Source organism: Orbicella franksi, chromosome 5 (assembly GCF_964199315.1).
Source record: "Orbicella franksi chromosome 5, jaOrbFran1.1, whole genome shotgun sequence".
Classification (NCBI taxonomy): domain Eukaryota; kingdom Metazoa; phylum Cnidaria; class Anthozoa; order Scleractinia; family Merulinidae; genus Orbicella; species Orbicella franksi.
Window position 1 is genome coordinate 1,262,948 of NC_138149.1, and position 27,164 is coordinate 1,290,111.

A 27,164-nucleotide genomic window follows, 5' to 3' on the forward strand; every position below is an offset into this window, starting at 1 on the left:
CTTTATTATATATCCGGGAGGTACTGTTTTAAGAGAGATTAAGAGAGATGTGTATATTGCGGTGGAGTTAACTGACCGCCCAACCATCCGGGTGGTGTCGCACTTATAAAGCGAAAAAACAAAAAGATTTGGCTGTGAGCCAATGAGAAAGCCTTGACGTCATAGCCAAACTAGACAAACGAGTTTCTGAGACCGGCTGGATTTGATTATTCAAAATGGCGGACATACCTTAATTAATTTAAGGTTATAATATGTTAATTTGCCAAACATTCTTTATATGCACGCTTATGTTCTGTAACGGCTTTGTAATTTATGTTATATATACAGTTATATATTAAAATACGCGTTCACCTTCTGTATCTTGATTTACAGTAGCCACATTAGGCCTTGCTGAGTGATGACGTTCGTTTAAAGTTCTCTCTGCCCTCTAATATTACATGTTGCAGCGAAAGGGTAGTTCAAATTCGTCGACAACGTCCACCGTCTACGAATGCCTACGTGCGAGCGAAAACAACTTCCGGTGCCTCGCCGCCTAAAGCATCACAATTTTCAATGTTACTCCACCAGATATAATTATTTCCGCAGCATTTAGATTTGTGGTCAATTAAGTAGCGAGATCTCCGAGAACTGGAAGCTATGGAAAGAGAAATACTGTAATAATTACTTGGTTTGGAGCGGGAAAGCCCCGAGTTTCATCTCGCCACGTTCAGAGGAAGATGCAAACGATATTGCCATGTAGCAATGGGGAAGATGAAAAGGTATTGCATCGGCGGAGTAACGTAAACGAGATTGTTTCAGCAGGAGAAAAAAACTTCCCACCGAAACGCTCGACAACTTAATCGCTGAATTAAAAAGAACCCATGGCAAAGAGCTTCAATTTATGTGATTTTTTACGGTTTTTATACGATACTCTCATCTGCGTTCGACTGGTCTTGGGATAAAACATGAGCAAAGCACAAAGCAGCCCATGACTCTAAAACCTCGCTCAGGCTAAATACGTAATGACATCGTTCAATTCTAAATGGAAATACGAAAAATTAGCAGTTCGACTCCTCGTTCGCGTTCGCGGTCATTTTGCGTTGTTGTTTTGCAGAGGACGGCTATGAAATGTACAAAGGTTTACGGCTGAACACACTTGTACAGACTTTGTTTTGCTCATTAAACCTTTTGTTTGGTGGTGCTTATTGAAGTCGTGGTTTGCTCCAGACTCCATCCACACTACGCCGGAGGAATTTAACAACGCATACAGCTTTATTTCTGCGGTTAGGCCTACGGTCCAGAGTAATCCATCACGAAAACGGAGCTTTTCGAAAACGCTCGTCAAACCAGAGGAATTTGAAAACGCCGACTTTGAGTTTTCGTGTGGACGGAAAACATTTTAGAACGGACCTTTTCGTACACGATAGGATCAGGAGAACCATGTGATTTCCCTGGCCGAGATTTCCTCAAACAAAAATATAAAACGACCGGTGATGGTTACGTTTTTAAATTCCTCCGGTGACCGGGCCTAAGCTTCCTAGGCTCCTAATGAAGTCAATAATCAGACGGCGTTCTTCAATGAGTCCAATGAGAAAACAATCGGAGGAGGTCCCACGCAAAGGAAAAAAGCACCATAAATAAACACCATAAACAAAATAAAAATTTAGGAGCGGAACTCTAAAGACCTCGATCAAATTTAATATTCGTTATATTTTACTAGCATTATCAAAAAGGCTGACCCGGTGGCTAAATAAAGTTTTACTTTACTTGCCGGCTTTTACTGTCGAATTTATCAGATGGAACCTGGAACACATACACGTTTAACAAAACGAGCGGCTTGTCGTTGTACACCTTTAAATCTGGATGTCATGAATTTCCCTTTAGGTATGCGAATCACATACCCTGGTATTCGATAATAAATTGTATACCCAAGATCTGGATGTCGTGAGTTTCCTTTTGGGTATGTGAATCCCACACAGATGGTCTCTTACTAATGAATAACAAGAGTTTTACTTAATATACAGGCAACATTTGTGTCAAGATCTTTACACCTGCAAATCTTTTTCTGTGCGGCAACGTTCCTATGTCTGTAAAGGTTATAACGTGGCTTTTGAATTCAGTTAGGTCTTTATGACGACGTTCATTAAGTAGCACACAAAATCTTTCCTCTTGTAGTCTCTCTTTGCTTACACAACTGTCTTCTCGAGCGGTATAAAATGACACCAAACTCTAACGTGTGTCAACCATGACAGCATCAATATAACTATTGGGATGGAAGACATTTTCGTTGCAGCATTAGTAAGTTTATTGAGGAGGGAGGCAAAGGTTTTGCATGAGACAACCAAGTCGGACAACCGATTCTCAGAAGCTGCTAAGGCCTACATTTCTGATTCCTTACCACCAGCCTTGGCCTCCTCTGATAGTGAGAGCCTCAGTGATTCTGACTCTGATTAGTGACAGACACTGATCTGTGACCTGTGACATTTAATAACCAATCTGCGTTAACCAAACTTCTCTTTAACAGTTTCTTTCAGATATTAAAAGATGTTGTTGTTGTTGTATTTTTTGTCAAGTTTAAATAGGATCTAAAAATGACTGCGACTGGGACTTTTATATAGTTCAGTGGCACAAAGCTCATTTATATTAGCTCTGTAACGTTATGAGTTCAAAGATCACTGTTTATATAAACTTGTATAATGTTAAAAAAAATTAAGTGCCTCCCTCAATGTTGTGTCAAATTTATGTTAACCCTCCCGTTTTGGGTTGGTAAAAAGTTAATGACCCTCCCCTGAATTCCTCCGGCTCATCCCCCCTTCTACAAATGAATGCTCCCTTACTTCCAATATTTCCTGCCGCGTTGGGAGAAAGTAAATCGAAGGAGCGCTCGGCATGACGGGAAAGCATGTTTCGCGAGATAACCAGGACGTTCCTTTGATTGCATTACCTTTTGCCTTTGGTTCAAAATGAGGATTGGCCAAAACCAATTTTTCCTGACATGTTCATTTTCATGTAAATTGACCACAAATTCCTTGTCATTAGAAAGAATTTACCCCAAGCCTCATTTTGAAACAGAGGCAGGGCTAAACAGAACCGACAATTTATTACCAAATTTAAAAGGTTTTCTTTCGGGTTACAATGTGCCGCTATGTAACGATTTAGAGGACATGATGAGTTAAATTAACTCCAAGTGAATTATCTCTGAAGTTATTTGAAGTGTTGGAAATCAACCCAACTTTTTCCTTTTGATTGTTAGCCCCAAAAAGGAAGTGGGAGACCACATGAGGTAAAGAAAAACTCTTTGACTTCACTGACCAACTGAGCTACAAGACCACAGCAGGTCGTAAGAAACTACGCTGGTAATTCATGGCAAGGTGGATATTGAGGGTCAACATTTTTGCCTCGTGTGGTCGGTTGTTTCCTTTCTAATGGAAAATCTAGTCCGTTCAATTCGCCCCCAGCCCTTCCCAACCCCCCTTACAGAAAAAATGGCTCAAACTAGGCCCAGCAAAAACCCAATCAAGAAAAAAAGACACACGTTCCTGAACAATCATATCAGAAAGCAGCTTTCATTCACTGTTCATTTGACCGTTCACGCTGGGATGTGCAAATGGCCAATAAAGTAAGCAAGTCAAATGATGGTATTTCTGCTTGATTTAACACACTTATAAATGTTTAATAGACCACCTGGCTGCCGTCAAATAACATAGCCAAGCAGTTATGTGGAAAAACAGAGTCAAGAAAATCGTGAAGGCTGCGACCGAAAAAGAACAAGGATTTTGTATTGTTTCTGGCCTTGAATGTGCAACTTAATTCATAACTGAGAACAAGTGATCCCAAGCGATTAACACTACAAACTGAACGAACATATCTCTACACGCTGACATGTCCGATAGGTCGTGGTTTCGGATTAATCGTGATTTACTAGTGTACAAAGCTTTCTATTTCTTTTTTCTCAGCGGATTCGGTTCCATATTTCCTTATCTTCCGGTTTATTTTCGTCAAATTGGTCTACCCGCCAGTCAGGTTGGGTTATTACTTGGTTTGCGGCCCATTGTTCAGCTGGCGAGCGCTCCGTTCTGGGCCATCATGGCGGATAAATACAGGAAGCGGAAATCGGTGCTTGTAATGTCAGTGATGTCTTGGCTTATCATGACCATGGCTTTAGCGTTCGTCGAGCCTACCAACGAAATCTGCGAGATTCGCCGAGGCAATAATACTCATAGTCTCGTTTATAATTATACCAAAGTAAAGACTGGATTCTTTAGACGAACTCTGCTGTGGCACAAAGCTGACGTTGGAGAGGAAACTGAAGACGTTCAGCACCCTGGCATAGACATTGTACCCATTTATATTGATGGTGAAAGAAAACGACACTTCAAGTCTGTTTCAAGTTCAAACATCAAACCGCATTCAGCAGTTACGCTTACACAACTAAACCACACAAAGTTTGAAATCACTAACCAGCCAAGAGCATTTTATCCAAGCAACGTCACTGACTTCTCTCAAAAACCAGACAAAAAGCACCGGACAATTCCTGATCAAGAGGGCAATAGGTTATCTTTAAACACATTGAGTTCCGAACGAAATTTAAGTGCGCTACTAAACTTTATAAACAATACGCAACAGTATGGCGAGTACAGCAAGCAAGGTCCAACGTTAAAAGCAAGAACTAACAACACATTACAAACAACCACCAGCCGAATGGTGGTACCAACTACTCAACAAATTAACCGCTCAAATCACCTTTCACGTTTTCACAAATTCAACAATTCTCCCGGTCAAAACAAGAGATGGAAACACTTCTCAAACTCTGGAAATTTAGGGAAACCCAAAAATGAAGGAACAAAACTGCGTGAAACAGACACAGCAAACTTGACGTCCAATTTCGTGTCACCCGCAAAACACTCTGAAGAGAAAAATGATGACTCGTCCATTGACAAGAGAAGGCAAAATAAGCGAGTGCCACCTGTAGTTATTGAGTTTTCAAGGATCGTAATTCCAGACAGTAAAGACTCCTCTGCAAATGATAATAGTGATGACATCCACAATTATTTCAAAGGCTTGAAAAAGGAAAATACGACTAAATATGTACATGCGCACAAAACTGCTTTCCACTTGTCTCAGCCGGCCTCGGAGCAAGAACATGATAGCATCTCTGAACCATTGGTGAGTAAGGCAGGATTGTTACCACACGTAAACAATTCAAAGTACAAAGATTATCAAACAGGATTTAAACCTATTAGCAAAGGCCTGTTGCAGTTGGAGGAAAAACTATCAAAACTCGTAGAATTTGACTCCAAGAGCACCTTGACTGTTAATACCCCTCTTGACGCGAGCAAGGGAGACATGCACAAGTTGCATATAAACAATACTGCTGTTGACAAGTCAGGCTTTTCCAATCAATCTCTGACTCGAACCTTTCAAATTCATATTCGCAATAAAAACATTTCCAAGGAAATTGATAAGCTTCATCAAGGAGAAAGTCAAAAGTTGGAAGCAGAATTTTTACTTCACCGCATGAAACCAGCCTTCGACATCTCAGCAGACCCCACCAACAACACAAATGGCTTGAACGTAAAACCTTTAAATGATAGTAATTCAACCAGCGAGCATCTTCCACTGAATAACTCTCTAAGAAGCTCTGGAACTACGTTACTTAAACCTCTTTGGCAGCAGAATGTTAAAAGTGGTAATGTGACATCTGATGGTGCGCAAAAAGGAAAACCCAAATACAATGAGCTAGAAGACAACGAAAGTACGTTTCAAACAATCCAAAATTTTACGCGAAGTAACGTTTCAGGCAGTTACCAAGAAAGCTATACAAAAAAAGGCCAAAGTTATCTTTTACAGAACCTTAACGGAGGGAATACACAACTACTGGGAAATTACGAGTCAGATCAGAAAATATGGATGACAAATTTGTTAAAAACAAACTCTTTTGAACTTAAGAGAATTTTCACAATTCTGCTCGTTCTAGTAGTTGTGGGAGAGTTTCTAGAGGCTCCATCGACGACTTTAGCAGACGCCTCCCTTCTTGAGCACCTCGGGGAAGAGCGACGATTCTACGGAAAACAACGACTTTGGGGTTCGCTTGGATTCGGATTATCTTCGTTTCTTGTAGGAGTCTTATTGGAGAGGTCACGCCACGTTGTTTGTGGTGATCAATACACAGATTACATGATATGTTTCTGTGTGTTTGCCCTTCTCATGGTTATGACTTTGTTTATATCTACCACATTTAAATTTCAGTATAAAGAAACTGATGCAAAAAGTGCAAGCGTGCTCTCCGCGCTTTGTAACGTACATTATGGATCTTGCCTTGCAGCGGCCTGCTTCATGGGAGTTGGTCACGGAATGTCTCATAGTTTTCTCAACTGGTTTCTCGAGGATCTTGGTGCCACTAAAACATTAATGGGTGTGGCTGTGATTTGCCGCAGCACTCTGGATTTACTGACATTTTTCGCGGCGGGAAGTCTCATAAAAGCCATCGGACAGATTAAAATCATGATATGGGCGCTCATATCTTATGGAATAGCTTTTACACTGTACTCTTTGCTAACAAACCCTTGGTGGGTCTTGCCGATAGAAATGTTAGTTGGCTGCACGTACGCTGCTTCATGGTCAGCTTGTACTTCATATATGGCAGGTGCATCGTCCTCAGAATCAGTCACAACTATTCAAGGTAACAAAAGAACCACTCACATACCAAGGTTGAAACATTTAGTCACGATCGTTGCAAACTGTCGTTATCGTATCTAACGCATTTAGCTTTCGTGCACCATTTGATATATCAACCCAATTTCAGTAGCTGACGAAGATTCCCAAAACATGGATTCTTTACAGTGTCGTGACAATGCAAGGAGAAATTAAGTGCTCATCACTCTTGACGATTGCTAAAAGCTGTATCAGTGACGTAGTTTTAGATAGAGTGTAAATTGGTGCTTGGCTATTCAGTGATGACATAATGTTTGTGTCAACTTTTTTTTCCTATAGGAATTCTTCAGGGTGTGTACTGGGGACTGGGGACTGGGTCAGGTACTATTACAGGTGGTTTTCTGATTCATCATATCGGAGCTGTGGCCACGTTCCGCTGCGTGGCGTGTTGCGCGTTTGTGGTCTGTCTGTTGTTTTGTCTCGCACAGTGTAAGTGGACACGCGAGTCGACAGAATATGCTGAGATGAAGTACACCTATCTCCCAACTGTAGAGTCTAAAGATACCGAGGAACTTCTACGAGGATACCGCGGAGTATCTAAGACTTCAAAGAACAAGCATAGCACTACAAGGAGATACTGAGTCATATCAAATTATATAAATAGCTACTACGTTAATACGTTGGAAATATTACCTGGCAAAGCTTATACCCATAAATACTAGATCATTGCCTGATTAGTAGAGAGAATTTACCAAACCTTACGTCTAAATATTTTGTACATTGTCAGGCAATGTTGCAAAAATTTTAAATGCATGCAGTACATATCTTGCTGTGATGAAATAAACGGTTTCTTAATTTGATAGAACGAAGCTAAGCAAAACCTCGTTAAAATTATTCTAAAAAGTATTTGAAGTTGAACAACAGTCAAGTGTATCCTAAAGTAGAAGAAATACAAGGAGAACAGTTTTACATATCTTTATTTCCCAGGGCCCCTATGGATGCTGAATGGGCTACCTTGGTAAAATAAGGTTACTTACTTACTTATTAACAAGAAAGGTAAAAAGAAGATGACGAGAGTGGAGGAACAAGAGGAGAATAAACATACGATTTCTTGACACCATAGCCGTGATGGGGCTAAAAACTGTACTGGTCCATAACATTCCTCCATCATGTTCAGTCTAAGCAGACTGACTTGAAATAAATGTCGAGCAGTTGCTTAAACGTTTGTCATCGCAATTATTGAAATATATTGTAGTTGAATGTCAGTCTTAACCCATTTCTTTATTATTTTTGGATATTCACTTTTTACTAAAAGTGTTAGATCATAAATGGCGTAACTATTTAGTTTATTCGCCTCTCAATAGTTAAGACTTCACTTCATTTACATTAGTTGCTACCGAGGCGGCGCACTCTCCTCAGACTTACTGAGACATTAAAAACAAGAGGCTCAAAAATGTTGCACACCTCTTTATTTTTTTTTTTACCTTCGGTTGAAATAACGTGTAAAACACGTTACACGACACGAGTAACAACAATCTGAGGATCATCATAGAACATGATGTGCTAAAACTGCGACATGGACATTTTACGATATTTCAATTATTATTTTAGTTCTTATTAACCGAGTTTGGTCGGTTTATACGGAAAAATCTTGACCGAGGTCAGACAGATCGAACACAGCGAGGTCTGTACTCACTGCGACCGATCACGAGGTCAAGATACAGACTGACCAAGCTCGGTTAGTAAAATGTTTAATTATATCGCCAAACAAGAAAACTTCAATTTGCTGAAAGTTGCTAAATCAACGGCTATGTTTTCAATTTCCCTAGCTTCTTATATTGACTAACAAATTTGTTACACTGAGGCGTTTTCTATTTTACTTGTCGGCTAGTTACAAAACTTCTCAATTTCTATTCTTCTGGTGTTTGATTGCCTCGGTTTACATTCACCAAGGTTTGCTCTTGATATCTTCATTTTTTTTTTCTCTTCGTCTTTGGGCTCTTCCATTGTGTATTGTCAGCAGAAACAAGCCCAATTATTTTTGAAATTTTTATTTGCATCTTTCTCACGGCGAAAGTAAAAGGCAGAGCGACCTATGTGCCGGTCTAGATGGGAGAATCAAGACCCCAATCAGTATCGATTTTAGCCAACCATATTTTTGAATTTGGTAGTTCCCAGTCCTTGCGAGTTACGGCCATATCATAATACTTCTTATCAATAATAGCTGGGTGATTAAGACAAGCAAATTGTTTTCTTTCATTCACCATTTCAGATAAAATTTAAACAAGCTTCTCCACCCCCACCCTCTCCTCATCCACCCACCAACTCTCTCCCGTTGGATATAAGCCTGTATGGATATCACGTAGCTTTCTAAACTGTTTGCCTGTTTTCTCTAATACTTTCCCCAGTCTTCTTTTTGTGAAGTACTCGCCCCAGCATCCAAGCAAAAAGAAACGGCTGTATCCTGGTCATTGAAATGGTCCTCTTCTGAAGTGTTATTTACGTTTCCACTTTTGGTTTGTTCAGTTTTTTTCGTATCTATGCAGATATTAAACGTATTCAGCAGCACAGAGTAGTAATTACGGTCTCGGAAATTGACAGATGTCAGTCCTGTAGTGAATATCACGATAAAAGTCACAGCTAACACGGTGAATAGACGAAACGCAATGGTCGGCCCTGCTACACGGATAAGGCTCCCCCCAATCACAAGGCCGAGAATGCCACCCAGGCCCCAGTAGATGCTCTGAAAAACGCCTGTGAAAAACAGAGAGAAGTACAGCGTTAGTTTTTAAAATCGATGTTAAATGCAAAAGAATTTCAAAATAGGCAGGTTGTCTTCATCCAGGATAGCAACAGTTGTTGGTGCCCGTTTAACACGGATTAATCCTGAGCCGTTTAACGAGTAAGCACCTGGTACAGAAACCATAATAACTTACTAAATATAAGTTATTCTCTAGTCTGTCGATAAAGCGTCAGCTGTCACAGGACTTATAGCTTTTTTATTCATAGAAAATAATTTCGCTATTCTCGTTATTTTGTAATTGGAATACAAAAGCGAATTTTTGCGCGAGCTAAAGTGTTTGTTTTCACTACTGACTCAGGTACTAGAAACTGGTGACAACATTTGTCTCATTGGTACCGGTGTTTGGAGAAGTTATCCAAAGAATAATTAAAAGCACTGTTTCTTTACCTTGCATGGTTGAGAGGCAATCCAGAGGCGAAGAATGTGCTAAATAAGTGACACATACCACGAATGAATTTCCAAATGTGAATCCTTCGACGAAACCAAGTGGAATAATCTGCCAACAGCTTGTGACAAACGAGCAGGCAAAGTGATTAAACATGTACAACACGAGAGAGGAGAATATCATATTTATATTGCCAATATGGTTTATTAGTTTGTGGCTCACAAATAAAGCCAGAGGCTCGCCAAGAAAGCGAAAGAGATTTATTGTAGCCAACGTCGCGTGTGCCACTTTAGCCTCAGCGAGATATGAAGAATGAAAGTTTAAAATAACTGTGTGTGAGAAGCCCATGAAAGCCGCACTCGCGAAAAATGTTCCATGATGCTTCGTGTAATATATAGTTTTAAGCCTTTCGTATGGAGAATTTTCAGATGTTCTTTGCGGTACCTCAAACCTGATTAAAACAAGTAATGTCACAATTGTAAGCACACAGAAAAAGCAAAAGTTGATTATATAGTCCGCGTAAATGTGTCCACAAACAGGCCGCTGAGAATTGTTAACTAGTGTTCCAGTGATTAAGAAGAACATTAGGAAACCTACTGAGCCAAACATCTTCTGATATCCGTACGCACACGTTCCTTCCTCAGTTTGCTTGGCGAGTAAGACAGCGTCAGCTACAAAGAAAACTGGACAGAAGAATATCTCCTCAAAAACAACAAGAGCTAAAGCTCCAAGAAAGATATGGTAGAGACGGGAAGTGTTTTCTCTCAGCTCGTTTCTTATGGTAAAATTTAACTCGATGATACTTGGCAAGTTCTTGGATTTTGATCCAAGATGTGAAGCCGTGAAGTGTGACGAAGCTGACATGAGGAAGCTGTGATTCTTGTTTACATTAGTGTCGTTCAGTTCTTTGTTATGATCCAAAGATTCTCCATTTCCACTTCCCGATAAAATATCGTTTTCAGTTACCTGTAGTAGTCCTGAGCCAGAACCAGTCGTTATTTCGACACGCTCAACTAAGTCGTTACTGCTTAAGTTGTCGACGGGATTCTTAGGAATCAGCTTTGATTGTAATGTAAAGTACTCAGTTGCTCTTCTTCGACGGAAAAATCCTGTCTGCATCACTGTAGAGTTGATGACTGTCGAGTCAGTTTGGTTAAGAGAAACCAACTGACACATCTGTCCAGTGGGTTCAACAAACGCCAGTGAAATTGTTCCAATAAGCCACACAAAACTACAAAACTGAAGGATTATTTTTTTAGGTAAACAATGATCCGCCAGTAAGCCCCATAATGGACTTAGAAGAAGTTGTACAAACGGCCGAACCCAACAGAGAATTTGTACTTGATAGGAGGAGAAACCAATCTGTCGAAAGTATGAAGGCAGAAAAGGGAACGTTGTTGCCATTGAGCTGTACACGAAGAAAAAGAACATTTTAAAAACAAGAAGAGGTTTGTCAACCCTCGCAAGGTGGACATCTCGTTGAGCGATAAATCTCTTAATCGTGGAGTGGCTGTAATTGGCACACATTTGTTCAGCAAATTCAACATGTCCCTTTTCGCTCTTTTTACGCTTTAGTTCCATTTACCCAGATACGTCTTAGCCTTAAATAAAGAAGTTACGCTACTCTACCAGAAATATCCTATGAGATCAGTAGGAAGATCTCTCGCTTGGACAAAGTGACATCCGGGACTTGATACTACGGGTGGAGGGAAAACCTGCCGGTGGCCTACAGGCTCTGTTGTCAATCACATGACGAAAAGGAAGAAACAAACATGTGGAATACATGTAAGGTCGCAGATGTTTGAAAACAAAGCTCAGATATGGAATCTAAGAATGTTGCTATCATTACAGTGATTTGACCAGCCTGAAAGAGAACATCTCCAACTTAAAAACTGTCCTGTCCAAGTTGCTGATGAACAAATGCGTAAAAAAAATGTAGATTTGAGAGGATGCACTAGCAAACCAGTTATAAGTGAACAACTGAACAGAAAACTGAAAAAGAAGGAGCGCCGGAGCCGACGTGATTTCAACCCATGAGCATCTTTGGTACCAGCACGATGCTCTTGATGCAATTAGTGGACTATTTCTTCATTTGACTCACCTGTACTTTTCAAATAAATTCATAACTTTCATTCCCTTAAACTAAAAAAGATCTGGTCAGTTGTAACCGATCGCGATGAAGCCCCATATTGATCCTTCTTGACTTGAAGACAATGTTGAAGTTCCTAGCTTACGTACTAGCTCCCTACTGATTTTCTGTTCGTCAAAATTTACGTTGAAGTTGGAAAAGGTAAAGGTTTACGATTTGAAGACTCATTGGTATTGCAAATTCTTACTGGTTTAGTTGAGCGCCATATGTACTACAAAACGAAAGAGTTACACAAGACGTGCCTTTTGGGTCGAGTTTTAAATAAACGCTCTCGAAGTTTATTTGAAGTCTGGCGTTGCTTTGAATGGGATATTCAATAGCCGATTCGTCTCACTCAATAGGCGTATTTTTCAAGAGAGGCTGCAAACAGACTCATCTCTGCAACCACTAAGAAGAGTTTCCTGTTGAACGTTAAGGTTGCCTAAAATGGCGAATTGTTTAATACGAGAACGAGTTTTAAATAAACCGGCCTTGGCGTTTAATGACCTTTAATCGAGAGACGCTCGATCAAAAATAGCTGAATCAATGATCTGCATTAATCCTTGAATTTAAGATCTTCGTGTTTTGTTCAGTTAACCGTAGAATATCCAATTTGGGCCCAAACTTAAGGACCATTAAACGCTCTGACGGGACCTAATCTAAAACACTTCAGTTCTCTTCAACAGTGATTTGACCGAATCGCCGCCAAGATCGCACCAAACCAAATGTTTTACCTTCAGTTTTACCGGGATGGAGTTAGCAAGCAGGTTACGAACGTTTTCCATTCACTGATTTAATAATTTCAGTTGATTCTTGTTATTTGGCACATAAACACCATTTTTACGATACAATTAAGATTGGACTGGTGGAAAAATGGTGCTTTCAACAGGTACGCTTTTGGAAGGTTCTTGACATCACAGGTCTTAGTTTATATTCTACCTCTGGGAAATCTCGTCCGCTGGAAAGTGTGAAACGACGCTGCCAGTACAGGAAGAAATTTGATTCTTTTATCTGTCGCCTCTCTGAAGAAGATAAAAATTACTCAAGTGGAAGACAATTGCCCCATCAAAGGAAGGATGGAAGGAAACGAAAGCAGAGCAGAAAGCCCAAAGACTCTCACAGATTCACTATGTGACGAATTACATGTGGATAAGAGACTGTTACTCTACAAAGCATTTTATTTCCTTTTTTTCGCCGGATTTGGAGCCTCCTTTCCATATATGTCGTTGTATTTCAAGCAAATAGGTCTGAATGCAAGCTCAGTTGGGATCCTAGCGGGAATAAGACCCATTATTCAGTTTATCAGTGGGCCCTTTTGGTCCATTTTAGCCGATAGATTCAAGGCGAGAAAGGCAGTTTTGCTGTTTTCGATTTTATCATGGCTAGTCATGACTGTGGCTCTTTTAATTCCTACACCTCACAAGACACAATGCAGAAATTTGATGGCTAATGTGAACAGTACTCAGAAATATTTGTCAGTACTTAGACGGCAACATTCGACACAGCCTGTTATTGATAAGAGGAGAGAACACAACATATCAGTCCCTGTTCTCGATGAAAGCATGAAAGTCTATGGCAGTGCTAAGGTCAAACAAAACACGTTTTCATTCCTTAGGAATTCCCCTTTTGAAGTGTATTTCTTAAAAAGTTCTCATAAAGAACCTGAATACGCAGTCAGAACCAGCTCTAACCTGACTTATGAATTGGTTTATGACGACAACGAAGTTTATCAAGTGTTTATTTATCTGCTGATTTTAGTCGTATGTGGAGAGTTTCTTGAAGCACCAACCTTTATTATGGCTGATACTGCCCTGTTGCAAAAGTTAGGAGAGAATCGAAGACACTATGGTAAAACCCGATTATTTGGCTCGTTGGGTTTCGCGTTTGGTTCCTTGATAGTCGGAGGGTTACTCGATAGCACAGAGTACAGATACTGTGGACAAGTGATGAACAATTATAACGTGCTGTTTTACTCGTTTGCTATTGTTATGGCAATTGCATTTGCCTTTGGTGCTTGGATGTTTGAATTTACATACGAAGAAGCCGAAGATAGTAAAAATGGCGAAAACGATGGTTCTACAATGGAGATTTTGACGTTACTTCTGAAATTCCAGTACGCTTTTTTCCTGTTCATATCTTTCTTTCTTGGCTTCTCCAATGGCCTATTTTTTAATTTTCTAAACTGGTACCTTGAGGACCTCGGCGCCAGCAAATTACTGATGGGCATTGCAACAATTTTCCGTACTGTCGCTCTTATCATTGCTTTCATATTTAACGCATTCTTGTCAGATTTATGCGGACATGTTCAGCTTATGTTATTTAGTGTTGCTGGATATTTCGTTCTGTTCGGGGGTTTCTCCATTATCCAGAATCCTTGGTGGGCATTGCCACTTGAGTTCTTGGACGGGATAACATACGGTACTACTTGGTCGACAGCTGTTACTCATCTTGCAGATGCCACGCCCAAAGGAGGAGCTGCCACAATGCAAGGCTAGTACTGAGTGATCTTTGATCCTCCCCATAATAATGGTTCCTGTTTTACGACTTGTTGAGTATCTGTAAGTCATTTTAGTTGGGTGTCTTATCAGTTTAGTATTAAATTAAAAAACGATTTTTCGGTTCTAATAAGGAATATGCGTTCTACACGGACAATAATAAATTGCTGAAAACGGCTTCCAGCTCTTTCAATCCGTTATACTTTGATTGGTCAGAACCACTACGTCACCCCATGTCAAAATTGTATTGTGGAATTGCAATTAGCATGATAGGCGCACAACGTTTTGCAAAGTAGCTAGGTCTCAGGGCAACCTCAAAATTAAGAAGCTTTGAGATTGCTGGGAACCCTTTCACACGTTTGTTTCAATTTCTGCAAAACATTGTACCTTGACTTGTTGACACAATTCGATTAGAGAAAATGGGAGTCGCCTAGCTCGTTTTTGAGTTATAAACACTTGAAGCTAAAATAATTGGCGTTTATAACAGGTTGTATTGTTGCTGCGGCAACCTGTTTTACCACAAATTATCCTAAATTTTACCAATGATTGAGTATTTGTATCATGTCAATATGTATCATCACTGTTACCTTAACTATTTACTATTATTATTATTATTATTATTATTATTATTATTAACTACAGTAACCATTTGAATTTGTGTTAGAAGTAATCAATTAAGTCAACTGATACACAGTGAAAAAGAATGAGCGATGAGCTGTGGACAGAATTTTCTGAGTACTGAATGTCTTGATCACAACAAGCAGCACTCTCATGAATGAATTTTGTCCTAGCACCTTCTCTTATGTTTCCACATTCAGTAGATTAGATATACAAATATGCGAGGTCGAGTAACATTGATTATGTTTTTCTTTCAAGGCATCCTTCAGGGAATTTACTTTGGACTTGGAGGAGGCTTGGGCGCCATTCTCGGTGGAGTACTTATAGATGGATATGGTGTAGTTCCTTCATTCTGTTTGGGGGCTCTCATGTCGATTGCGGTTTTTATTGCCAGCGGATTTATTCAACTTTGTATTTTCAAACAAAAGGAAAACATGAAAAGGGAAGCAAAGCAACCTGTGGAACATACAATGGAATAAACGCATCCAAAGCATTATCACGCAGAAATTCAATTCAATTACGAAAATGATAAGGGAGACCATAGAACGGGTATAACTACTGAGAAGCACGAAATCAGAATTAGAATCAGCGCAGATATTATACAGGTAATACGTGGTACCACAAAGATCACACTGGATCAGCTAAGACATATATTATACAGGTGACACCACAAAGATCACATTGAATCATTCGTTGCTGGCTTTGACTTTACCGGTTTTGATTTTAAAAATGCCGCTAGGAACATATCACCAGGGTTCAGTTTATCGTCTGAGGCACCCTCCAAAAATGAGTGCGGTAAAGAGCAATTTGAATGAATTGATATTCAGTCTGTAATCGAGTTATCAATTTGCCAGAAGAAAACACTACTCGAAGTTAATTCGCTGTTGTTTTCAGATTTGCCTAGAGATGAAAAAACGATAAAGTAAAATGAAGTTCAGTGCATGGGGAACAATTATAATGAAAGTTGTTTGAAGGTTTTTTGTGTGATAATGCCTTGGTTCCTCGACCAGGGTGACAATTTGGCCATTTTATGCTTAATATGTATCAATTATAATCATAGTTAGTCGACAAGACGAGCTTTCCGATTTAGTTAATCCTGGGCGACAAGTTTGGCCGAGTGGGTAGTACTTCTGGATGTATAAGGGACCGTTCATTTTTTATGAGGGAGGGGGAGCTGGTGGGATTTGGGAAGCACCATTTAAAAATTGCATGACCCCCCCCCCCCCCTCAGCTTACCAATTTTTTCACATGGCCCCCCCTTATAGCGGTCATTTTTTGGGATGACCCCCCCAAAAAAATTGAACAAAAAATATTTAGATTTCAACTTTTTTAATATTTCTCTATTATCCCCCTACTTCACGTTATTGTGCTCACCATGAAGACAATATTTACAATCCCTATACTACAGAGAGCTGTTGATTAAAAAAAACAAATCAAAAGAAAGAGAAGTCAATTTCGGATCTCCTAGTTATGGCTCGCCCTGAGCGTGTGGCATTTGGCCTCTCATTGGCATCTTCCTCATCTGAATTGACGAATGCAAGAATGACGTCACTTGAGTCATCTTCTCCCCCAGAGTCAATGGCATCACTGTCATACTCATCGTTGTCACTTTCATTCGTTTCACTGCTGTCAGCACTTGCCCTGTTGTCATTTTGTGTCAATGTCCTGGCAATTCTCAGTGTTGGTTGGCCAGCTCTGAGAGGACTCTTCTGCTGCAAGCATGAATGTCTTACAATTGCCTTTACTTTCTCACTCTTGCTGCTTTTCCAATGCGCAAAATTCCAAAATGCGCAATCATGGCGAAAGCGACGAGTCGTTTAAGAAAAGGTTTACAGCTGAACGATCCAGGCAGTTTGACATCTTACAAGCAAAAGAAGCAATCTTTCTAAGTGCGAATGGCTGTTCAGAAAGGGCGAGTGAGTTTTCCATACCAGGGTACCAGTTGAAGCCCGGTGATAGAAGAAAACTGAACTTCTCCATCAAAGAGCACAGAGTAACGGTGGAAAAGTTGAATGTCATATTGAAAGATGTAAAGAAACACGATTCCACACTCTTTCAGTCCAATGGGCTTGCTTCAAAGCAGGGCGAAGAATTTGCCCACAGTTTTAATGTAAAACAGATCAAATGTATAGAAGCTAAGTTGACGAAGGTCACGCAGGACATGGAAGCACTAGAAACTAAGAAGAGCAATTATAACAGCATATTCAAGGGCATACTCAAACAGCACATCAACAAAAGGAGAAGGAAAAAAGAAAACCGCAGAAAGTCAAATGAAAGAAAGAGGAAGCGGACTGAAAACAACGTCCAACGAGTTTATGGAATCTGTGTTGGAAACCCGCTAGGAAATGATCTTCCACAATGCCTTGAGTACCCTCCTAAAACAGCCGTCCCGGAAGAGTGTATTAAAGTTGAGGATGTTGCCACGTCGTTATTTAGAAGAGATGGGCCATACATCGCACAGCTCTTGGAAGGGAATTATTTCACCAATGCTGCAAGAAGCAGAATCACCACAAACCTTGAGCAGGAAGTCAGAGATTATGTTTACACCTTCGTGTACCCTGAAGAGTACACTCTGACGGAAAGCATTGCTGCTTCTTGCAACATTGGTGAAAGAGACTCCCATAGCAGCACAAGCGGCGACGAAGAACTCGACGATACCGAAGATGAAGATGAGTGCCAGTGAAAGTTGTATTCGAAAATAACAGTGTTAAATACTTCTTTTCGGTAGCTACAAATGTTTTTTGTCGCCAAACGTTTTTTTAAAGCAAAAGGAAAGTTTGTAATAAATTTGTATCCTGCCTCCTATGTTTATTCTATAGCAATTTTTTTGATATTCAAACATTATACCATTTTAAAGTTTTACTAAAATATTTCACGTGACCCCCCCTTTTTCCCTTATTTTTTGGGGATGGCCCCCCCTCTAAAGCCATTTTTTTCGCATGCCCCCCCCCCAAATCCCACCAGCCCCCCCCCCCCTACCTTATAAAAAACTGAACGGTCCCTAAAGACAGAAATCCTGATAGGAATTATGCATCTGCATAGTTAATACGACTTCGTAATGAGTAAACGACAGCCACATCTACATCTACATGAGTTAAGTCGGTGAAAACCTTAAGACATCACACCGACTAAGGGGGACAAAAGGGACTATATAGTTAAGTGCATTGTGAATGACGAGCTAAAAGCTTAGCGAGACACATCTCAATTTTACAATGGAGGCATATGGCAATGGACGCATAATTCAGTCGTCTGGACGGATTAGTCGTCTTAAGAACAACATAAAGGAAACGGCAGTAGCTGAATCTAATAACTTTAAAAGCCTCCCTAACAAATAAACAATGACAATTTAGTTGTTTTGGGCGCGAGTTCGATCAATCTGCTGCTTGCTTGTGGTGTTGTTACCTCCAGCAGTCTCTGTCAACAGGATCGACCGGCAACGGTAAGATTGACAAATCACACGGGAAATTGATAGCCGTGAGAGTTTGCAGTGGACCTCAATAGCTACCGGCTGTACCTCAACAACTACATTACACCTTAATGAATAGCTCCCTCTATGAGAAGTGCCTGCAGGGAATCATGGGATCCCTCTATGAGACGCGCCTGTTGGTAATCATGATAGCTGTATTGATGACTCTTGATTCCCTGCAGGCGCATATCATTGGGAGAATTGGCCATACAATACACTCACTTACTAAATCAGCTGAGGATTTTTAGCCTATGAGTAGAACAGGGGACAGAGAGATACACTAAAGTTAGTAATAAGATGAAAAACGTCGTACCATATATTGATTAACACAACAATGTCATGATAGCTATGAAGTGATTACTACATTTCTAAACCGGTCTGCAAACGAACTCAACAGTGCGAGACAATGCGCCCGTTTTACTTGCACGTAATTGCTTATTTGGCTGGCACGTCGTTAGATATATTTTGGTATTGAGTACGGCCGTGCTAGACATAAATCCATTCGGATGGAATAATATCTACTGTTTTAGACACTTTCAGCGGACGAAATGTGAAATACTGCATTTCTTGTCGCGAGAGTCGTGAGGTCAGTGTGTTGCTAATTCGACTGACAATCATTAGCAAACTCCTCTTTTGTTGTGAGGACTTTTACCTCCAAACAGTCCAAACATAATCCCAGACCAAATTTTCATTGTGATCACGGTATCTTTTCGACTCGAGTGCATTTTAGCCAAAAAAAAAGTGACATAAAAAACTACATAATTTGCGCTTTGTTTAGACTTATGATTCATGTAGCTTTTCGTTTCAGACTCATCTGAATCACGAGCAAGCTTTGTTTGACGATAGAATTCTCATTAGCCTCTGTTAGCATGAACTGTCTCTGTTTAAGCCAGCATAACAATAATAATTCATTGCATTAAGACTCACTGAACAATACCCATGAAAACCTTTTGATGCGAATCAAAGCAAAAGAGTTTTAAATTACTTTCAAAGTAATTTAAGTTCCCAAGCAACAGACTGTTTACTTTTTCCTCACAACAGCTTGGTTGGTTTTTTTTCTAGGTTTCTCTTCTGTGTCACTATGTTAAAAATACTGTCGTCTTCAAACTTTTCCTCGGAGACTTGCGAGCTGTCACAATTAACGTACATATTTTACACACCTCAATAAACATGCAAATTGCCTTTCTCGGCTTTCATCATTTTAGGGACAACACTTTGGTTACCTGGGCAGTGGTGCATAAAGATAAATTTCTTGCATAATTATTATGACGGGCTTACAATTATTAATACATGTAAGAAGAAAGCTTCATGAAGCACGATTGTAATCCAATACGAAAAATCAGGTAACATCACGATAACTGGCTTCTGTCTGGTAAGTACAGTACATCTGTTCTAGCCAGCCAACTGTTGCTACCCGGCATCACATGTATTCTTTAATAATTATAAGATAATTGTGCTGCCTTTCACAGAGATCGATTAAACATGGAGAACGAAGAAGAAATGAGAAAAGCAGTTTCCCTACAAGAGCTGGAGAAGGCAAGAGACAGAAAAAGAAAGAGAGACAAAATTCAGCAGTCGAGCTATTTCAAGTGTTTTTACGAGGCCGATTACCTAGTTTTCAAAGGATTCTGCTTCTTCTTGTATGGAGCGTATGGCGGCTTTATCCCATATCTGCCTCTGTATTTTAAACAGCTGTTCTTAGGTGCTAGCTATGCAGGGATAATAGTTGGCATTCGACCACTCATTCAGTGTATTGGAGCGCCATTTTGGGGCGTTATAGCTGATCGCTATCACGCAGGAAGAATCATATTTCTGGGAAGTGTTATTGCATGGATTGTGAAGGCTTTTGTTATCCTGGCGGTGCGGCCTCACGACCAACATTGCATTGAAATGTATAGTAACAAAACTGCAAATGTGAGTTATGTCTATGCTTACGATCTTTGGACAGAGACCAAACAAGAGGAGAAATGGGTTGTTCTTCCACTGGATAACCCCATCATTATCGAGAAAAATAAAATTGCTGTTGTCGAGGAGCACGAAATCAAGCATGCGCCTGATGAGTCTCTCCCCAAGGAGGTATTAGAAAATAGCGGACCTCTTGATCAAAAGGGCAAGACCAAAAAAGGACGAAGAACGTACAAGCACCAAGCCTACCCTGAAAAGGAAGTTTTAGACGAAAAAATGCCAAGCAAGATGTCGAGGAGGAGCGAGCAATTAGCTAGACGTGTGATGAATAAAACAAAAGCTGACGACGATGTGCTCTATGAGTCAGAGGTAAAAATTGATCTAAATGAGAACAAACAAAATGAAGCATTAAGCTCAAAAATAACACATGTGGTGGAAGTTTACAAGGAGGAGCTAAACGCATCAGTAACATTCATGACTAACATTGACACAAAAGAAGTTGACTTCATGTTTGTGTTGTTTATGATTATTATCATTGTGGGAGAATTTCTTGAGTCTCCAACCTATGCGCTGTCAGACGCGTCTCTTCTAAAGCGACTGGGTGACGATAGAGAGTACTATGGGAGAATCCGCATGTGGGGCTCACTTGGCTGGGCTGTGGCATCAGCTATGGTCGGACTGCTTATTAACTATTCTACCTTCAAACTTTGTCAAGTGGTCCAAAACAATTACATCATTGCCTTTTACGTTTTCGTGGGTTTTGTAGCTGCCGCCTTCGCAAACAGCTTGTGGTTTCGCTTCAGTTACGATGACGAAAAAAAGTTCGAAGATATTGGAAAAGTTGCTCCGATGCTTCTTAGCCTTCGCCATACTTCATTTCTTTTGGCGACGTTGTATACTGGTTTTTGTTATGGAATCCTGGTTCATTTTGTCAACTGGTACATCGATGATATTGGAGGCTCGAGTGCAATTATGGGTGCTGCCGGCGCCGCAAGAGAGATATCAGCTTTAATTATGTTCGCAATGAGTGCTACAACTCTTCAAGCTCTTGGCAATGTGAACAGCATGGTACTCTGTCTATTGGTTTACATTATCTGCTTTATTTGTTACTCTATTCTTGACGATCCATGGGTTGCAGTAGCTCTAGAGGTGCTGGATGGAGGCACGTATGGCCTGGTATGGTCCACCTGCGTTAATTACATGAGCGCTGTCGGATCTAGCTTGGGAGTTATAGAAACCACCCAAGGTAAGACGCAACCAGCTGCTAGTTAATATACGACTAGTACATTATAAAATATGGGAATGAGCTGGAGAAAATATAACTGCAGTAATTTCCTTTGAAGGCTACGTACAAATTATTGCCTGTACTGGTTCCTTACTTAGTTTTTGAAATTTGAAATGCAGGAGACGCGAAATTTCAGCGTTAATTCAAAATTTCACATATGAAATTACAAAATTGCCATGACAACGTTTGGCGCGAAATTTCTCGATACACTAAAATAGTCAAAAACTTGAGGTCTGTTTAGTACCCTCGGTGGAGTAGGGGGTCACTTGTTCCATGCTTGGGTATGGGGTGCCGCTCAAGGATTAAATTGCCGCTGACCCAGTTCAGAACAAAACTTGCCTAACATCAACACCCAGTGGAGGACAACACCCTTTACAGAACACAGTTTGGGACAAGAAGCTAAACATGCACTCTCCTGGTTTGCACGAATTTGAAGAGTTTTATTGATCCTCTCTCGGGGCGATTGCGGTAGACCAATAGGTCTTATTCGTATTCCCGGTATTGGACTGGAACTAGCTTGCAACTGAGGCTAATGCGGGGAGTCTTTTCAATTGCAAATGACATCAATCTCTTTTTAATGATATTCCCCCGCATGAGCCTCCATTTCAAGCTAGTTCCAGTCCAATACCGAGAATACAAATATGGCCTATTTTGATATATTAAAATTCAGGCAAAACAATAGACCTCAGTACGAGGCTATGGGGAATAACTACAGAGTTTGTGGGGTTTACTCCCCAGAGCCTCGTGCTGAAGTCTATTGTGTAAGGCTGAATTTTAATATATCGAAATTGGTCTATTACAAAAATCATTTTGGATGGTTCTAAAAACAGTTCTTTCGTCTATATACTTTTCCTCCACAAAATGTAATCCAGCGTCCAGACGTCTAAGTTACATAGTTTCGCAAAATTCAATATTTCGTCATGATACCCGGGGTAATGGCAGTATTACAGGTTATGCACTTCTACAGAGAAAACAATCCGAAACAAACTCCTTGTTTTGTTTTTGATTGTAATCCCACCAAACCTTAACCATCAATCGTTGTTTCTTTTTGAAGTTAACGCGCTGATGTTCTTTGTAATAGTAAAGTTTATTTCTTAGGACCTTTCAATTAACAAATGGTAAACGCCATAGCGTGCACTATTGAATTATGGATGCACGCGGGAGGTTGCTAAGCACGAAAGAAGCGTAAGAGTCGCACGAGGCGATAGCCGAGTGCGACTCTAGCTTCTTGAGTGCTTAGCAAACCTCCCAAGTGCATCCATAACTCAATAGTGCACGCTATGGGGTTTACCATTTGTTTTATAACATAACATTGAGACATTGGAACAACAGAAGTCCTTTTACTGAGCTACATCACAAAAAAATGTTCGTGTAGTCTTACATGACAAGAGAAAACAAGCGCGCGAAACTTCATTCATGACAACCGACTGCACACCAGTAACTCGATAAAGTTTCATCTTCAGACAACTGTGAAGACAGTTTCGCATTTCTGGCAGAAGAACGTCGGCCATTACTTTGGAAACAATGTCTGTCAAAAGATTTGCTTTGTAAACATTAGCACACACGTCAGCAGCGTACACCCATGGGCAAATAGTAGACGCTAAATTAACCAATCAGAGCGCGCTCTTTGCCTTAGTTATGTTATAAAAGTGCATATCTGTCACTGTCTTAACGTGGGGACACAGCTTCTTTGAGATGAGATGATTTCTGTAATGTTTGTTTGGTTTGCAGGAATTCTTCAAGGAGTATTCTGGGGACTGGGTAACGGTGGCGGAACTATGATGAGTGGTGTTTTGATTGAAATGTTCGGCCTCACAAACACTTTTCGCGCATTTGCAATAGGTGGGGCAGCGGTATTAGCGATCCTACTACTCGCACAATACACAGCGAGCTGTCTAGAGCACCGGCGAAAGGAAAGGCCAGATTATGAACTTTTATCTGATAGTGAAGAATCAAAGAGTGAAGAACCGAAAGAAGTTTTGGACGAGAAGCCAACATCAAAGACTACATAAAATCACTAAATCAAATGAACACACCTATGTAACAACAGCAACTTGCGTCCGTTTTTGTCCGAAACCATAAAAAAGTTATTATTTTTTTTAATTTTTTCTATCAGGAAATCGCGTCAAGATGATGATGTATGTGCGTGTGCGCATATGATTGTGGTGGGGAGGGGACGGGAAAGAAGAGAGGGAAAGGAAGGGTCGGTGGGAGGGGATGTACGTCAGTTTTGGGAGTCTAAAGAACCACATTTGTTTTTGTTAACGTTTTTAGACGTTGCAAAACATTCTTTCTTCATTTGCATAGTATGTTTTAAAAGGTTTTATTACTAGACAAGAAATCATTTCAATTGGGAGCACAACTCTGATTAAAAGCCGTGAGAACATGAATTAGTGTTTATCGCTGTTTATTTGGTGAGCCCATCGAACATACAACTGATCACTGATCGTTAGGAGTAGCAGAGAAAATGTACATGGGGGTTACAAGATGAAAATAACACACCGCGTTTTACATACTAGTGTTATAGAAGGGACTAGATGGGTGTGTGTTGTCAGTCATCAATTGAATTTTCACAGGAGCCATAATCGGGGACGTCTCCGTCCCCGATTATGGCTACTGATTTTCAGCGATGTTTCAGCTATTAGTTAAAAATACAGCCCATTTAACAGCTAGAAGCAAACTGATTACATCTCAGATCTCAGTTATACCGTATTTACTCGAATAAGTACCGCCCCGAATAAGCATCCTCCTCTAATAAGCGCCGCATTCAGGACAGAAAAGTTAAAAAGCGCCGAGGTCCCGATGCGGCGCTTATTCGAGGAATTCCGTATAACTAAAAAATCACTACAAAGCAACTCCAAAGCAGCATTGGAAATTTCTTTTCCATCAAAGCGATGCTAGTCTAGTCCGTTCAAAGTGATTATTCTCTGTCCAGAATTCTTACAATACGTAGATCTGGCGCTCAGCCTGCCAGCACAGCAAGACCAACTTCTCTTTTCTTTTTCCCAGTTGTTTTCAGCGTTCGCTTCCAGAAAGTTTTTCAAAAAGCGCGAAAGTTCAACCGGAACATGACCAGCAAGCAATAAGCGCCGCCCTCAAGTGAGCGCAGCATTCGAGGAGCTAAAAAATTTTTTGGGCGCGGTCTCTTTTGTCCTAAGAACGCAGAAAGCGATATTTGAGAGCCGATCTGCGAAAATCGTATTTGTTTTGTTCTTTCCCGCAGTTTCTGTATCCTACCACCCGGATTATAGAGCAAAAGGGAGACTGCGCACTATGCTAAAAGTATCGTTATAGTGTAGAGAACACATCAACGCAATAGTAAAGCATTGGTAAAGAGGTGTACCGCAATTGGAACTTTAACATCAGCCAGGCACTGACACGAGCGCGAAACGTGGCAGTGACGGCGGAAAGCGAGTTTTTCCTCGCACTCTGCACCCGCCCTTCTGGCCACTCGCGCTCTGGCCTGCTAAATCGCCGATATTGGCCTCATTGGCATAAGCGATTTAGTTTATTATCGTGCTGCAGAAATATTAATTCTGAATATTGAAAGGGTATAGCACAATTAACTGTCTCGATGAATTTGAGCCCGATGTATTAAATACTTTTTAGGCGAGGAGGATTTAAAACATTCTAAATTTATTATCTCCTTCAATACGAAGAGCTGAAAATTTGATCACGCATGAAGTTTACAACTGGAAGACAATTTGTATCTAAGGCCTCGTCCACACTATGCCGGAGGAATTTGAAAAAGAAGGTTTCACTCTGAAAACGCATCCAATGCTGGTTTTCCGGTCCGTCCACACTACGCCGGAGGAATTTAAAAATGCAACAATCACCGGCCATTTAATTTTGGATTTGTGTTTGAGGAAAACTCGATCAGGGAATTTACATGATTATCGTGGCGTCATCTTTTACGAAAATCTCCGTTTCCAAAATGTTTTCCATCCGCACGAAAACGAAAAGCCGGCGTTTTCAAATTCCTTCTGGTTTGAAGAGCGTTTTCGAAAGGCTCCGTTTTCGTGACAGATTAGTGTGGACGGTAGGCCTAACCGTAGAAATAAAGCTGCGTTTTCAAATTTCTCCGGCGCTGCCTAAAATGCCTTCTCTGTGCAAAGTCGTATGCTAATGAGGCAAAATGCAGACAAGGAGCAGCAAGGATTGCCCCCCCCCCCGGATCGTTCGGGCGCAGCGCCAAAAACTGACGGAACGCAAAAAGGAGAGATGCTTGGTGTAAGAAGCGTTCTCACCCTTAATTCTTTCGTGCGCCATTTTGCGCGCTCCCCCAACTAACTGGACACCTGGAAGAGGCCTGGAGTGCCTTATTCTACAGGCTAGTATTGAGATAAAAGATTTCAAACGCTGTAAAGGGCAGCCCGAATTTCCTTTAGAGCTCTGCGGCCATGGTTTCGTATTGCTCTGTTTATTCGAAATATTTAATCACAACAATCATTTTTAGGGATATTGAGCAATAAGCTGCATTCAGTCATTTCCGAGATGATTTCCCGGGGGGGTACCCCCTTATATGGGCTATATAGGTATGTGCGTCCCCAAAGGGTATAGTATTTCAGCCGTTTCGCTCATAAATAGGGTATCGATTTTGGCCACTTCGGCCTAAATAGGGTATGGGTTTTGTGCTCTAGTCTTGAATCGGGTATGTTTTTTAGAAGCTAATTTTTCATCATTATCGAGAAGACCATAAACAAGAGCCCTTCAAAAATTATATTTAAGGCAACTGTGTCAGCCCCAACGGTCACAAATAGGGTATCAAATTTTTGGTCTGGTCATAATTAGGGTAGGAAAATGGCAGATTTTGGTCATAAATAGGGTAAGGGTTTTGGGAAGCAGGTTGCACACCCCCACCAAATTTTTCAGGGAGTACCCCCCTCCCCTGGTGGTTGCTTGTTACCCCTTTTTAAAATGGAGTCCTGCTGTACATCTTTTCATACGGAAACAAGTTTGATTTCCATGACAGTGAAAGTGCAAAAAAAACTCACTTCCATATGAAAGGTTGTGCACCCAGACCTGTTTTGAAACAGAGGTAACAAGAAACTTGGAAATGGGTTACTGGTACACCAGTGAAAACAAAACTGAACAGGAAATAATTTGAAATCCATGCAGTCAACAGGGACAATCTTTTTGTTAATCATGCACTTCTCCCCATCACTGCTGAGGACTGCTACCAGAACTGAGTAAGGCAAAACACTCATCTGGGGACTGGGGTCAGGATGCACAAGGTTTGTTACAGAGGGATGTTAGATGACAATCAGGGTAAATTAGGAAGAAAAGTCAACTTAGCTTTTGATTAACTTGAGGCTGATAGAGGCAAATTACCTATAAAGGCAAATTACCTGCTGCAGTATGTTTGTGAAGCTAACATTTTGAGCATTAGCCCTCCGTCAGAGCACTTCTGACACAAGAATTACCCTTGACCATGATAAGAACAAGG

General features: G+C 40.6%; 4 protein-coding genes across 5 annotated transcripts; 3 read left to right on the plus strand and 1 right to left on the minus strand.

The window, feature by feature from the left end:
* Positions 1 to 3,107: 3,107 nt before the first annotated feature.
* On the plus strand, positions 3,108 to 7,414 carry LOC145488058 (uncharacterized). Its single transcript, XM_081466832.1, has 2 exons — positions 3,108 to 6,661; positions 6,973 to 7,414. The coding sequence occupies exons 1-2, from the start codon at positions 3,862 to 3,864 to the stop codon at positions 7,272 to 7,274; spliced, it is 3,102 nt and encodes a 1,033-aa protein (XP_081322958.1). The 5' UTR covers positions 3,108 to 3,861; the 3' UTR covers positions 7,275 to 7,414.
* Positions 7,415 to 8,508: 1,094 nt separating this feature from the next.
* Positions 8,509 to 12,319, minus strand: LOC145487336 (major facilitator superfamily domain-containing protein 6-like). Its single transcript, XM_081466099.1, has 2 exons — positions 9,824 to 12,319; positions 8,509 to 9,387 (listed from the first exon to the last, which is right to left on the minus strand). Exons 1-2 carry the CDS (start codon positions 11,400 to 11,402, stop codon positions 9,026 to 9,028), a joined length of 1,941 nt encoding a protein of 646 aa, XP_081322225.1. The 5' UTR covers positions 11,403 to 12,319; the 3' UTR covers positions 8,509 to 9,025.
* Positions 12,320 to 12,562: 243 nt separating this feature from the next.
* On the plus strand, positions 12,563 to 15,838 carry LOC145487611 (major facilitator superfamily domain-containing protein 6-like). Its single transcript, XM_081466430.1, has 2 exons — positions 12,563 to 14,439; positions 15,321 to 15,838. The coding sequence occupies exons 1-2, from the start codon at positions 13,026 to 13,028 to the stop codon at positions 15,539 to 15,541; spliced, it is 1,635 nt and encodes a 544-aa protein (XP_081322556.1). The 5' UTR covers positions 12,563 to 13,025; the 3' UTR covers positions 15,542 to 15,838.
* A 3,610-nt stretch (positions 15,839 to 19,448) lies between these two features.
* Positions 19,449 to 27,077, plus strand: LOC145486400 (major facilitator superfamily domain-containing protein 6-like). 2 transcript variants are annotated; one of them, XM_081465048.1, is made up of 3 exons: positions 19,449 to 19,900; positions 19,998 to 21,679; positions 23,450 to 27,077. In XM_081465048.1, exons 2-3 carry the CDS (start codon positions 20,011 to 20,013, stop codon positions 23,728 to 23,730), a joined length of 1,950 nt encoding a protein of 649 aa, XP_081321174.1. In that variant the 5' UTR covers positions 19,449 to 19,900; positions 19,998 to 20,010; the 3' UTR covers positions 23,731 to 27,077. The 2 variants fall into 2 exon arrangements, with proteins under 2 accessions (XP_081321174.1, XP_081321173.1); XM_081465047.1 differs by having other exon boundaries at positions 19,449 to 21,679.
* The last annotated feature ends 87 nt before the right edge of the window (positions 27,078 to 27,164 follow it).